This window comes from Castor canadensis, chromosome 9, assembly GCF_047511655.1.
Source record: "Castor canadensis chromosome 9, mCasCan1.hap1v2, whole genome shotgun sequence".
Taxonomy (NCBI): Eukaryota; Metazoa; Chordata; class Mammalia; order Rodentia; family Castoridae; genus Castor; species Castor canadensis.
Genome location: NC_133394.1, coordinates 82,318,124 through 82,334,084, shown reverse-complemented (window position 1 = coordinate 82,334,084; position 15,961 = coordinate 82,318,124). Strand labels below are relative to the sequence as shown.

Genomic DNA, 15,961 nt, shown 5'->3' with positions numbered 1-15,961 from the left:
AGGATACAGTGGAGGCAAAGCTGGCAAAGATCGATAATTCATTTGATCAAACAATAAAGAAAGAAGAATTTATGACAGAAACATAATCTGACTGTGGTGATGACATAAACTTCAGAATAAGATCTACTTTTATTGTCAAAGCTATGAAAAAATATGTATTGCATAGTACAGAAGACGGGGAGCAATTTAGATTCGGAGCTCTGGAAAATCCAAAGTTGGCTCTGAACATTCTTTTTTTGACGCATCATTCCATGTAAGTGAAAAATAACCTAACAATTTCCTGATAGTAAAATTGTTAAATCAAAAAGTGTGCACATTTTATCTTTTGGTACATACTGCCTTACTGCCATCTAAAGGAATCGTAGTCATTTACTTGTCCACCGGCAATCACATTTCCATTTTCAGAGAAAGATGGTTAAACTGGAGGAAGGGCTCTTGATTTGGGCCATCAACTCTGTATCTGAAAAAAAGACTGACGAGAATTGATAGGGTAAATCCAGGCTAAAAATTGTGCATTAAAATCCAAGAACTACATAAGAAATTTGAGAGGTATAAGCAATCAGTTGGTCTCACAATGCTTAAGGCATTAGCCCTAAGACATTTCCTATTGCCTGACATGAGGTATTTGAAAAACACTTTGTATATAGTCTTGGCCATTATTCATAAAGGTATTCAATGTACTGTTTTATTAAGCTGAACCATATATTCTTAGTTATTCCTTTTTATTATTTTATTTATTATTATTATTTTAACAGTCTGCATTCATTCTGTATCCTGTATGATTCATTTAATAGTATACTTTTTTTCACTTTTATGGTAGTGTGAGTGAGCACTTTTGGGAGAGGATGTCCATAATATCATCAGTTTCTTAAATGGGTCTGGTGACTTCAGAAAAAATAAAAACCACTGCATTATAGTAAAGACATGGACATCTTACTTTTAAAAATCTCTACTGAATTATTATTATCATAGATATCTATGAGAATTCTTTCTGTAAGACATTTATAATCCACACAAAAAAGAGAAAAAACAGGACTGGAAGTGGTGGTGCATATCTATAATCCCAGCTACTTGGGGGCAGAGATCTAAAGTATCCTTGTTTGAGGCCAGCCCAAGCAAAAAGTTATTGAGATCCCCATCTCAACAAAGAAGCTGGATGTGAAAATCTGTAATCTCAGCTATGTGAGAAGCAGAGGTAGGAGGATTGCGATATAAAGCTGGCCCTAGGCAAAGAGACCCTATTTGAAGAAATATCTAAAGCAAAAAGGGCTGAGAGAGTGTCTCAAGCAGTAGAATGTTTGCCAAGCAAGCACAAGGCTCTGAGTTCAAACTTAGAGCTGCCTAAAAAAGATAAAAGAAAGAAGGAAAGAAAAAATAAAGAAAACAGTGCTTAATAGAAGTTTCAGATGCACAAGGGCTTTGATAAGAGTTTTCCCAATTTGCGCTGTGAGATCAAGATCCCCAAACAAGTAAACTTCCGGGTGTTAGGAGCAGCAGTTAGACTGCCTTCTCAGGAAGGTGACTGAAGCCGCTCCTCCGTTACTAAGCTAAGTGTTCGGGAGTGGGTGTGGGAATGTTGGTATTACTGCTACTTGATGTCTTTGTAGTCTAATTTGAACTCTAACCTCAGAGCCAGTGTAAATCTAAACACACAGAGAATCAAAGGCAAGCCTTCTGTTTTAAAATCCTATTCTGTTTATAATATAAGCATATACAAAGGTCAGGAGAATCACCATATGTATATATATACATACATATATATATTCCTGCACTCTCACATTTATATGTGGATTTCATATCTGCTGATTCAACCAGCTTAGACAGAAAAAAATTTAAAAATTGTCTCTATGGAACATATGCAGATTTTCTTCTCATTATTCTATAACCATACAGTATAGCAAGTATTTACGTAGCCTTCACATTTTGTTAGTTGTTTTAAGTAACCTAAAGATGAGCGAAATTATACTAGGAGGGGTGTGTGTGTATGCACGTGTGCCTGTATGAATGCCCACTGCCTAGCATTGAATTGTGAATAATCATGAGTGCTGAGTAAGATCTTGATACATGAAAATGTTTCCTTTGTTCCATGAGACTTGTGCTTAAAAATATTTGATAAGCTGTAGGTGCACATTTGTATGAAAAAATTTACTCAACTACCATCTATGTAAGTAGGCACTTTCATTTATGTACCTTAAATTTTGACTTTTCAAGATAGCATGTCCCTTTGAATAACTCACAGGTTTATACAGGTTACAATCTGGTTTTTGATCCTCTGACTTTTTTCCCCTTTTACTGGTTAATTTTCTACTTCCTGCTTTCTCTTTTACAATTTTTGTTTTGTTTTGTTTTGTTTTTGTGGTACTGGAGTTTTAACTCAGGACCTACACCTCGAGCCACTCCACCAGCCCTTTTTTGTGAAGGTTTTTTCCCAAGATGGGGTCTCACAAACCCTTTGTCTGGGCTGTCTCCCGATCTCTTCTGAGTAGCTAGGATTACAGGTGTGAGCCATTAGCGCCAGGCTGATGGTTCTTTTAAAATCATTTCAATGGCAAGGAATCTGAACCAATTATATCTTCTTCTCAAGGCTATTAATATGCAATAGGGATTTTTCCTATCCTTCTGATAAACTAAAGGAATCTTAGTTTAAGTACTGATTGCCGTGAATGTGTAGTCTAAATCTCATGAATTGTGACTTTCACCATCCTTGTGCATGACTTCCTCAACTTTAACAGAAGTCTCCACTGAATCTGATAGAAAAAGACTGAATGCCCTTAATCATACGTGGTACTAAATTTAGTCTTTGTTAAATCTTATTGATCCATCCTTTCTCGCTGCCTTCCAATTCAATTTGTTCATTCATAATTTTGACAAATATATTTGTTACATGTCAGGACTCTGTGAGTCACTGAAGGAGAAACTTTAGTGTTGTTTGTCTACATCTGACAAAGCATCTGACACATAGCCATATAACTAAATTGAATTTTTTTAATATGATTTTATTAGCATATAATAGTTGTATGGTAGATACATTGTGATAGTTACATGTGTATTTAAAATATATCTTAGTTTGATTTCCCCCTCCATCGTTCCCCCTCCTGCCCCTCCCCCTTTCTTAAACAATTTCAACAGGTTTCATTTTTCTATTTTCATATATGGATATAAAACACATCCAGCATATACACCCTCATTTCTTCTTTCCTTATGCCCAACCCACACACACACTGGTATCTACTCCCAGAAAAGATTTATTTTCCCTCCTGCCTTTCATTTTTTTTTTTAAAGTATATATTGATTGTCCAAGGGGAAGAGAGAAAGAAAATATTAGAGAATGAAAAATATTGAAACAACTCATCCATATGTGAATATAATACAATTCACTATACAGTAAGCTCTGGAAATAGTATAGGAGCATTGTGATAGAGAATAAGTAAGTAACAGAGGGAAGGTTAATTTGATAAAAGCACGATATATATAGAACTGAAGTACCAAGGCAAAACCCCCTTGGACTATCAATAAATTGAAATTTTTAAATGCTGGGATTCTGGAGATATCACCCCAAAACCCATTAGGATAGCCTCTATCAATAGAAAACAACAACTTTTGGCAAGGATCCAGGGAAATTGGAACCCTGTGCATTATTTGTGGGAATATAAATTTATACAGTCACTAAAGAAAATAGTATAGCGGTTCCTAAGAAATAAAAAATAGAATTATCATATGATCCAGCAATCTCAATTCTGAGTATATATTCAAAAGATTTTGGAGCAAGATCTCCTGCACACCCATTTTCATTGCAGCAATCCAATTGTTCATTAACAGAGGAATAAAGAAAGTGTGGTATATACACACAATGAATATCATGCATCCATTAAAAGAAAAAGAATACCCTGATGCATGCGCGTAACATGGATGAACTTTAAGGACTTATGCCAAGTAAAATAAGCCAAACACAAAAAGAAAAGTACTAAGTGATTCCACTATTACAAAGTATCTGAAGCAATCACAGTTATAGGAACAGACAGTAGAAAGGCAATTACCAAGGACTGTGGGGAGAGGTGAGAGGAAATTGTTTGATGGGTGTAGAGTTTCAGTTTTGCAAAATGGAAAAGTTTCAGAGCTCTGTTTCAAAACAATGTGAATATTCTTGACACTACTGCAATTTTGTGTGCACTTAAAAATCAATGTTATGTGTTTGTTTTTAATCACAATAAAAAAGACATCAAATAGGATTTTGAGAGACACAAAAGTATTTTAGGAATTTAGTTCTTGCAGCTAGGGGTGTAGGTAAGTTGTAGTGCTTGAGGTACCATTTGATTCAGTTCCCAGCTCTTTAGTACTTCACCACACTGTGATACACTAGCAAATAAACTAATTTCTGGTCATGTTATTAATTGTAGAGCCTCAGTGTGTTAGTCTTATCACGTGACATATTTTCATTATATCAGTCTTTAAATATGTAGCATCTTAACTTTGCAAACCAAGGGACTTGCGAATGCTAGAGCATCTTAACTTGAAGGAATTCTTATGATGGTAACTTAGTTCAATGACAGAGAGATAGAGGAGACCCTATAAAATACCTAAAGCACCTTACTTCAGTAGATCCCTGTGGTCATTCTACCATAATGAGTCTCCTCCAGAGCATGAAAACATGTTTTGTTTGTAGGACAAGTATTCTAGTGTTCCTAGTCCTGCAATAGCTGAGATACAATAAGTTGTCACAAACATGGTTAAGATACTTGGGCACATCTCAGAAACCAGGCAAGTGTACTTCTTAGATCTGTAAAGGGTGATGAAATGTTAAAAAATAATGAGTGGGCAGAAAGGTTAATTTTAAAATGAGAAAATGGCAAACTGTTTTGAGGGTTTCGTTTTGGGTTTATTTTGGGGGGACAGTGCTAGGAATCAAACCCAGGGCCTCACACATGCTAAGCACACACTACTACTCAGCCCCTGTTCTGAGCTTTTAAAATAATTTGGGGAGGTTTTTTTTTTTTATTCGTATGTGCATACAAGGCTTGGGTCACTTCTCCCCCCTGCCCCCACCCCCTCACTTACCACCCACTCTGCCCCCTCCCTCTCCCCCCCACCCCCTCAATACCCAGCAGAAACTATTTTGCCCTTATTTCTAATTTTGTTGTAGAGAGAGTATAAGCTATAATAGGAAGGAACAAGGGTTTTTGCTGGTTGAGATAAGGATAGCTATACAGGGCATTGACTCACATTGATTTCCTGTGCGTGTGTATTACCTTCTATGTTAATTCTTTTTTTTTTTTTTTTTTTTGATCTAACCTTTTCTCTAGTTCCACAGAAAATAACAAAAGAAAAAAAGTTGTGGGCGGTGTCATGGTAGCTCAGTAGTGAAGCTCCAGTTTAACATGCTCAAGGTCTTGGGGTCAATCACCAACACTGGGTGGGGGGGGAGAAAGAGGCTAGGCATGGTGGCTCATGCCTGACATCCTAACTTTTTGGGAGGCAGAGATCTGGAGTATCATAGTTTGAGGTCAGCCCAGGCAAAAAAATTCTCAAGATCCCATGTGAACCGATGGCCAGGGTGGTGGCATGCACCTGTTATCCCAGCTACATAAAAAGCATAAATAGAAGGCTTGTGGTGTTGGCAATAATGGCGCCGATAGGTTTCAGTTCTTACTGCACCCTTAAGCTTCTGTTTTCCAGGGTCACAGTCCTGCCTCAAGTCTAGCTTGAATCCTCCTTCTGCCCCAACCTCCAATCAGCATGAACCATAAGATCCTAACCAATCAGATCATGCTGAATCCCACTGAGGGGTATTTAAGTCCTTGCCCCTCCTGCTTCTCTCTCTTGGCTCTCTCCCTCTCCCACCTGGCAATAAAGAATCTCTTGCCCAGATCACTCCTCTCCACGTGGTCACTTTTAGGGCCTACATTTCCAACATTTGGTCCAGGCTGACCTGGCTAAAGCAAGGTCCTATCTGAAAAATGGCCAAAGCATACAAGGCTGAGGGTGTAGCTCAAGTGGTAGAGGGTTGCCTCTTGGGCACAAGGTCCTGATTTCAATTCCCAGTACTGCCAAAAAAGAAAAAAGAAAAAGAAAGAAAGAAGGAAAAGAAAAGGAAAAAACAAAACAAAACAAAAACATGGCCAAGTAAATTTGTGCAGTTGTCATATCAGGGTTGCTTAATCCACATTCTACAGTAGCCTCAGAAATCAAAGAAATGGGCTCAGGAGGCCATTAAAAGTTCAAAAAACATATTCACATGAAAAAAATGTGTAGCTTTCTGCACACAGGACTTTGATTCTTTTAAAAAGGCTAAAATTCAGTGACTATTTGCTGACAACTCTCAACTTTATGTGTGTTTGTAACACAAAGCTCTTGACTTCAAACAGCCACTTATTAGAGATGTTCACTGTACTACTGCTTAGGTATCACAGATTCAATAAATCTAAAACTAAACACATTCTTCCTTCTCCTACCCTGAAACCTTTCTCCTCCCCATGCTTCCTATAAATAAATAGACCATCATTTCCCCAATTTACAAGGAAAAAATCTAAAACAGCATTCAAGACTTTTCATTTACCTCAGACCTTCATTTCAAAATCTTGTTAGTGATTAATTTTGTACCTCTTTTGTCCATTTCTGATAGTTTTCATTGCTTCTATTTCAGTTCATCACAATGACCAGTATCACAAATGCTTTTTATATTACCTGCTGGAATCAGTGCAGTTTTAAAAACCCATATATGGTATGTCCCTTTCCTGCTTGAAATTATTTGGCTTCTCTATTTCTGGTAAATGAATTCTAGCCTTCTTAACATGGCCTCTAAAGTCTTACTTGACCAGCCTTGACTCTGAGCAGTCTTTATCTCAAGTCCTATGCTTCACTCTGAATTTACTTCACTATTTTAAAATGTGCCAAGTACCTTCTTTCTTTTGTTCATTGTCTTCTTCCAGTAGAGAATATCTGCACCCACTTATTTGATCTCGACTTTTAGCTCACCTCTCATCTGACAAACTTTTACTGTGAATCTAGAGCTTTCCCTTACACTGTTACCTCTCTTTGTACCCCTCTTATATGTCATATTTTCTTGTCTTATTTACTGGATTGAAGATTTGATATTGAAAGGACCCTGCTTGTTCTACTTACTGCTATATTCCTGTACCAGCAGTTCTCAAAATGTAACACTCCCAACTCAAACCCCACAGCCAGCAGCATTACTTAGGAAGTTAGAAAATCTGAGGTTCTGCCTCAGAAAGCCTTCTTTAGAAACTCTGGAGATGGAAACCAGCAATGTGTTTTATTAAGACCCCAGCTGATTGATTTAGACAAAGTTTAAGAACAGTTGCTCCATCTGGCACTTAGGAGGCTTCCAACATTTATCTAGTAAAAATAATTAAGGATTTTTTTTTATCCTGTGCTTTGTTGCTACTGAATGTATAACCACAGAATCTCAAAGGGGTGTGGCTAAAGGAGTGAGGTGGTGCACACAAAGCAGCTCTTCTTCACAGAGCTGTCTGTGTGGGAAATATCTGTACATCACAGTGGTATCTCCCCCAGCCTGTCTTGTGTCAGTGGGCTACATTTCTGAAGTTTTTCTGTCTCTTTAGAGAATGAAGGTAGATGCAGAAATTATTCCACAAGTTTCCTATTGATGACAATTTTCCAATTTTATTTTTCAACAAATATTTATTATGTGGGCTCTGGTAGAATTCTGGTTTTATCACATTAAAGGTATATAAGTTCAGGCAATTTACTTAACATCTTTATCTGTCAGATGCTTTGCCTAAAAAGGATTAATAATACTACTTGTTTCTTGATTATTTGAAATTTAAATAGAGAGTACAACAGTACCCAGCATGTAGTAAGCACCAAATAAATACTATTATATATCAAATACTGTCCTAGATCCAGAGATGGAATGTTGAGCAGGTCAAAGCCTTCTGTTCATGGACTTTAAATTCTAGCACATTATAACTGTAAGGACATAAACATTTTTATCCACCACAAGTTTACATTAATGAGCTCCCTTTACTCTCTTCTTTCCATGTCACATTTTCTTTGCTTTTATCTCTGACTCCTCCCCTTCCAATACGCACTTAATTGCCTCAACTTCTCAAGTTCACTTCTAGGTATAGTCAATCTGTTTCTTTCTTCTTCACCCCTATGACAGGACTGTGGTTAGGTAATTTCCCTTCTCTGAGACTTTTGTTGTCGCGTCCTAACTCATTCACTTCTTCACAGCTCCCAGATCCACCTCCCTAATCATGCCATCTTTCTTCCCAGAAACTTTCATCAAGTTGCTCTTTCTCTACCCAGTGACGTACAAATTTCCTTAATTAACCATGGGAAGCTCCCAGCTACCTTCTACTTCATCTCCTTCAGATGCACAAGCTGAAGCAGCAGGTCCTGTGCTTTCTGGCTTCACTGTTCTGCACATTTGCATCATAGCACCTGTTATAGCCTTATGTCCACTTTCTTTCATGAGAATCCATTGAGGATTTATTGTGTTTCACATTATAAATGCCCTTGGAGATCCAAAGATGAATTAGAAGCAGCCCCTATTCTCAGAAGACCAAGAAGCTACTGGGAAGCAGACACATGATGACAATGAAATAAACAATGATGGTGATACACACAGTGATAGCAGGTGTCAGCTTAATTCTCCTGACTCTGCTAAAATCAGAGGTAATCTTTTCTTATCTACTCAAATTTCCTTAGCACAAATTTAGTGCATCTGTTTAATAATAGATGGATACCTATACATTAATATATTTCTCCTGTTAACTTCTAATATGTGGAAAAGCAATACAGATTAAAGTAGTAGTTTTCAGCCAGAGGCAATTGAGACATTTGGCCATGTCTGGAGACATTTTTGGTTGTCACAAAGGAGAGAAAGGGGTGAATAATACTACTGGCATCTAGTGGGTAGAGGCACAAGGTGTGCTAAATATCCTACAGCTCAGAGAACACTCCCTATGACAATGAGTTACCGGACCCAGGTGTCATTAGTGCTGATAGTAAGATATCCTGGTTTATGAGGTAACAGTGTGGACTCTGGAGCCATAGTTTGAGTCCTGCTGGTACCACTTAACTAGCTGTGTGACCTTGGGTGAGTTATTATCTCATCCTAAGGTTAAATGAGCAAATGTATATAACATAAGCATGGCATATAGTAAGCACTGTGTGCATGCTAGCACACATAATAATATATGTTAGCATGCAATAGTAGTAGTATTGATAGCAGAATGGGGTATTTGTTTCTTACTGTATTTCCCATCTTAGTGACATTCAGAAAAAATGTTTAATGGCCAAATAGGTACTTAAGTAGCTTTTCTATAAATGTGTACTTTCTAGAACCAACTCCTTTATGGTCTCATACAACCCTGTGTGATGAAGCATCACTATCCAAAACATCTACCTCTACAGGAAGTTGTCCTGGTCTGCTCTGCTGCTGCTCTAGGGAAGGAAAGTACCTCAGCTTCTGCTGACTATCAAGAATAGAAAGGCACATAGAGCTTCAACACAAAGACCAGTCAAAGGTTACAAAACCACAGATTCCTTGGGAAGTTAAATAAGAATAGAAGAAAGAAGCAGAACAGTACTTTTTTTTTTTTTTTTTTTTTTTTTTTACTACTTCTGCTGCCTGATTTCTTTTGGGTCCTGGCCTTGCTAATATTATTTGAAGGTATTTGTTCTGGATATCTGAGCTACTTCATTTTTCTTTTATTTATCTCATTAAATAAAAAGGCAAATCAGTGGACCAAATACTTGCCTGTTTTTGAATGGTCCTTCCTGTGCATGACCCTCCTTTCTTCACTTTGTCTCTAAGTAGACTATGCCTGCTGCAGTTAGCAACTAGATGAGCTATGCGCTCTCAGCAATGTCAGCATTATTGTATTACACACTCTGGGATCAGTGATCTTTATGCTTGTGTCTTTGAAGGCTGCAGCAACAGTAGGAACTCTTAGTTTATGACTAGTGTATAGAGAAGCATCATACACTTTTATAATACAGGTAGCTTATAATAAATTTAAAAACAAAAGCATTTTTATTTATATTCTATAAAATATCTCACTAATATTAAATACCAGATGATATTATTATCCACTATTTTTACAAAGCCCTTACATACCCAGAGTTATTTTGTTAACAAAATTTAAATGATTTAAAAATATTATTTAAAGTTTGGAAGTCATAAATTGGCATCCTAATAATAAGTAGCAATTATCATTTTTACCTGTGGTATTTCTCAATATAGCTATTTCTTATCTATATGCATTAGTAAGGGTGCTCCTGAGGAACAGAACCAATAGGATGTGTGTACATGTATGCACATGTGTAACATTTACATGTATATTAAAAGACTTGCTGTAAGGAAACAGCTCATGTGATTGTGGAGGCTGGCAAGTCCCAAGATCTTCAGGGGAAATCTGTAAGCTGGAGACCAAGGAGAACTGAAGGTGTAGTTCTAGCCAGAGAACAGTAGGTTTGATGATGTTGAGGTCCTCAGGCTACCAGGTTTATGGTGCAGGAGGAACTGTTTCAGTTTGAGTCTAAGAAGGAAAAAAGTTGATGTCCCAGTTGAAGGCAATCAGGCTGAAATAATTTTCTCTTACTCAGGCACAAAGAGTTCTCTCTTATTTAGGAGAGTAGCCTTTTTTGTTCTTTTCAGGCTTTCAGCTGATTGGAAGAGGCCATTCATGTTTGGAAGGGTAATCTGCTTCACTTAGTTCTGCTGATTTAAATGTTGATCTCATCCAAAACACCCTCACAGAAACACCCAGAATTTTTGACCAAATGCTTAAGCTCATGTGGCCATGTCAGCTTGACACATTGAGATAGCCATGTATAACTATGTGTGTGTGTAGGTCACCAGCAAGCATAAAACCTCGTGACTTTGTTTTAAGAATTATTTTTATCAATTTTATATGGTCATGTATACAATTATTAACATATAGGAACTCATTTGGCCTACTGAGAACCAAACATTATGAAGAACCTTAAAGCACTGACCATATGTAAAAGAATCACAAATAAAATTAATACAATGAGTATGAAATTAATATTTATTCTAAAATTGAAAAAAAAATTTTATGAGGCTCTTTGAAAAGTTGTTTATATATAAGGCTGTTTGGAATGAAACCTAAAGTATAAAACAAATAGATCACAGACTGTCTTGAGCCTCATTCACATTTAATTGAATTCAGCAGGCATGTATAAATTATCTCTTCTGTACAAGTTCTTTGTTAGTTGCTTAGGGATACTAAGATGTGTTTTTTTTAAAAAGGGTTTCTTTTCCCTCAAAGAAGACAAAAAAAGGATTTCTCTAACTGTAGCACAAGCTAGTCTTAGTTAACTGCTTCATTAGATACAAATGAAATATATCATCTAAGAGAGAATAGTTTATACTTGAAAGGATTTACATTGCACATACAATAGAAAACATCCCTGGACTACCAATAGTGGATAAAACTTTCATTGACAATGATAAAACATTCTTGGTGGAAAGGACAAGTGGATATCTACTAGTAGTGCTGGATTTAGGTTGTGACAGGAGAGAGATGACAGAAGGGAAATGTAAACATCTGTCTATAAAATGGGGGTGGCAGCAAGCCCCAGCCTAGAAAGTCATAAAGAATTTGGGGTTTTAAAAATTGATAGTCATGAAAATATTTGAAAAGTCAAATAATTTTTCTAATCTCTAATTTTGGAATAAATGTAGGTGGCCAAGGAGACTAAAATGCTGTGAGATTATAAGAATGGTTTCCCACTCTTATTTATTTGTATCTCACCAGTTTCTAAAGAGAATTTGAAACAGTTCGTAGAATTAGAAAATAAAGGTGAGAAAAATAGGAGCAGTGTGAAACAAAGGTAAGAAAATAAGATGAAACTGGAATAAAGTCAGTGCAAAAAATAGCACATGGTAAGAATTCAGTATTGATAAAGGCAACTAAAAGTTGAGCTCTGACTCTCTTAAGAGAGGAGAAAAAGGAAAGATGATAGATTAACCAGCCTCACTTTCACTTCATAAATTTTGCTGGTTGTTTCACAGAAAAAAAAATAATAAAAGCAATCAGGAGAGACTTTTTCCAGTCCCTTTCCTAGCCTGCTCACATAGATTCCTATATTCTCTGCCTCACTACAGATGACAGCCTACACCGGCTCTATGGCCAGCTCCTCCTTCCACTTGTACTTTAGCTTCCCTCTCCTCCTACCTGCTCAACAGTGTTCTTCCAGCAGTGTACACACTCCCCCACATTTCTAGTTTCCCTGTTGGAGCATTCCTGCCAGTATAAAAAATATGTTTTTTATTTCTCCAATCTTTAAGAAGCAAATAATACAAAAGGAAACTCCTTCAATCCTACCTTTTTCTCCTATGTACCTCACATATTCATAGTAAGAAATATGCTAATTAAAGCTGCAGTTAGATTTTTTTCCCCTCCATTTTCAGACTGGCAAAAATCTTCTCACAGGAAAACTATTATATGTTGCCAGTTAGAATGTAAAATAATAAAACTTCTACATAGGAGAATGTAACAATACATATCAAAACTACAGGTGTATATCTTTTTACATAATTTCAGCACCAACTCAAGAGGAATACCGGCATGCACAAAATGACATACCACAAAATTGTTTGCTGAAACATTATTTTTTTTGATTGTCTGAATGTTCTTTTTTAAAATTATTTTTATTAACATATAAAGGTTGTACAGAGGGATACATTGTGATATTTACATATGTAAATATCTTAGATTTATCATTTACCCCCTCCATCATTCTCCTTCTTTGACCCCTCCTTCTTAGAACAATTTCAACAGGTTTCATCCTTTTATTTTCATATACGGATACAAGATATATCCACCATATTCACCCTTATTCCCACCCCTGGAGAAGGCCTATTTTTCCCTCCTGCCCTTCATTTTTTTAAAGTGTAAATTGACAGTCCAAGGGGATTTCACCTTCAGGCCTGTATATATCATGTTTAAATCAAATTAACCCCCCCCATTACTTACTCGTTCTTTATCACCATGTTCCCCTAATATTCATTGACTTATAGTAACAGTGCATTATATTCATATATAGATGGGTTGTTTCAATATTTTGTTTTCTATAATGTTTTCTTTACCTCTCCTGCCTTCCATAGTCCCCTCAAACAGACTCACCAATACAATTTGTTTTCTCTTTGACTGTATGTGTATGATGGTATGTATATATGATCATATAGTATCTACATTTAAATTATAGATCTAGCTTCCACATATGAGGGAAAACGTGACTTTTAGAGCCTGGCTTGCTTCACATAACATGAAGTTCTCTAGTTCCATCCATTTACTTGCAAACAACATATTTTTGTTCTTTTTTATGGGTGAATAAAACTCCATTATGTGTACATATAGTACATTTTCATCCATCATGGGACATCTGGGCTGCTTCCAAAGCTTGGCTATTATAAATAGTGATGCAATAAATGTGGGTGTGCAGATATCTTTATTGTAACCTGACAAATTCTTTCAGGTGTATGCCTGCTGCATGGTATTGCTGAATCATATAGTAGATCTATTTTTTAGTTTTTTGAGGGACCTCCGTATTGCTTTCCATAGTGGTTGTACTAATTTACATTCCCACCAATGGTAAATGAAGGTTCCTTTTTTCCCACCTCCTTGCCAACATTTGTTGTTGTTTGTGTTATTGATGATAGCCATTCTGACTGGGGTGAGGTGAAATCTCAGTGTAGTTTAGATTTGCATTTCTTTTATGGCTACAGATATCAAATATTTCTTCATAGGTTTATTGGCCATTTGTGCTTCTTTTGAAAATTGTCTGTTTAGTTCATTTGCCCATTTATTCCATGGGTCTTTGAGAAGTTAGTTTTTGAGTTCCCTGTATATTCTGGTTATTAATATTTTGTCATATATATAGCTGGCAGAGATTTTTCTCCCATTCTAAGGCTGTCTCTTCAGTCTGGTGACTGTTTCCTTTGCTGTGCAGAAGCTTTTTAGATTCATGCAGCCCCATTTGTCAAAACTTCCTCATAATTGCTGTGCTATTGGAGTTCTGTTCATAAAGCCTATGTGTTCCAATGTGTTCCCTAACATTATTTATAATAGCAAAAGTGTGGAAAAATCTTACTTGTCCATTGATAATAGATTGACTATATAAATAATGTTACAGAACACAGTAAAATTGTATGCAGCAGTAAAAAAGGATAAGATTTCCAGGCACTGACAGAGAATTGTGTTGACTAAGTGAGAAAGGAGAAAAATGGAGGGCATGAACCAATTTGGAATATAATACATACATGAAAATATCATAGTAAAACTCTGTATAGATTTCTTAAACAAACAGAAATGTCTTTTTCTAAAACAGGGCAGGAATGTAAATCAGGTCCTGTCTGGGGGTTGGTACAATGGGAGGGGAGGACATAAGGAAATGTGTAGGAGGGTGAGTATGGTGGAAATATGCACACATGCGTGTAAGTGGCAAAATGAGACCTGTTGAAACTTCTAAGAATGGGGGGAGGAGAGGTAAAAGAGAATGGTGGAGAAGATAAATTTAAGATTTACTGCAAGCACTTTGTAAATGCTACAGTGCACCCCAGTTCAATAACAATATAATAACAATGAACAAAAATGCAAGGCACTGAGTAAATTTTAAAGTTTCTGACATTCATTAAAAGAAGGGGAAAATAAGAATATATATTCATATTTGCTTCGATTTGAGTAAAGAAATAAAAACTAATAAAAATGATTGTTTATAGATTGGATTCATTATTAGAAAAAAGTGTATTGTAATTATTTCCACTCATTTTCTGTTCTGTGCCCTAAGGTATTTTTATGCAAGATGCAAAAATGATGATACTCTCAAATTACATGTTACCCTTTCTTAGAACAAAAAAATGCATATTATTTGCTAATTTTTAAATTTTATTTTCCTATAAAATGATTTTTTATATTTCTCTTGCTAGGTCCATATTTATTCTCTTGGAATGACTTTGTATTGGGGAGCTGATCATGAAGTACCTCAGAGCCAAGTAAGTCAGTATTTTACATTTGTTGTACTTTTTACATCTGTATAACTTTGCATTTTGAAAAAGCTCTTTCGTGTAGTCATATGTTCTATGGCATGCTATCAGGCACACCAGCATTTCTATACTGGTTCACAATAATGCGGCTTCTTGTAGTGTTTGTTTGAATTTCTTAGTGGATGATGTTGGCCACTTTTTCGTACGCTTTTTAGCCATTTGACTCTGATATTGTATAAAATGTTACTAAGAATAATTTCACTAGTGTCTCTCTTTCACTAGATAATTAGAAGTTGTATTTAAATTATCTTGAGCCTTTATGGCATCTGAAATCTTCCAATTGATTGTGGAAATACCAAGTTATATTTATGTAGAGAGACTACAGTATATCTTAGTGAATATTAGGAAGTGGTTTATTCCCTCAATAGTGTATATACAGGAACTATTTTTCAAAATATTTGAATAACCAAAAAATTCCATTTTTTTCTTAAAAACAAAAAAATGCTACAATAATAAAACCAGAAGGTTTTTTTTCTGTAATACTTCCTATCTGGTAAGATATATGTTAGCTGTCTTCTGTTAATAATTTTTTTTGGACCAGGAAAAGACAATATGCAGAAAGGTATATATGCTGATAGAAAAAGAATTCATTTCCTACAGGTGTATGAAGTATATTTGCTGTGGTTCCTGATATTCCTAGAATGGCTTTTCTCATACTGGAAAGAAGATTTAGTCACATTTATTAACATGGCTTTTCCTCTATTTCCAGCCTATCAAACTTGGAGATCACCTCAACAGCATACTGCTTGGAATGTGTGAGGATGTTATTTATGCTCGAGTTTCTGTTAGGACTGTCCTGGATGCTTGCAGTGCTCACATTAGGAACAGCAACTGTGCACCTTCCTTTTCCTATGTGAAACAGTTGGTAAAACTGGTTCTGGGGAATATTTCTGGGGTAAGCTA

At 36.1% G+C, this 15,961-nt stretch overlaps 1 protein-coding gene across 12 annotated transcripts in view; it reads left to right on the top strand.

Annotated features, from left to right (window-relative positions):
- Positions 1-15,961, top strand: part of Ptpn13 (protein tyrosine phosphatase non-receptor type 13) — a 198,664-nt gene that overhangs the window by 61,000 nt on the left and 121,703 nt on the right. For all 12 annotated transcript variants that reach the window (XM_074041824.1, XM_074041827.1, XM_074041825.1 and 9 more), the window contains 2 exons: positions 14,942-15,007; positions 15,768-15,953. In XM_074041824.1, coding sequence (XP_073897925.1) covers positions 14,942-15,007; positions 15,768-15,953 — 252 coding nt within the window. The remainder of the gene's footprint in view (positions 1-14,941; positions 15,008-15,767; positions 15,954-15,961) is intronic.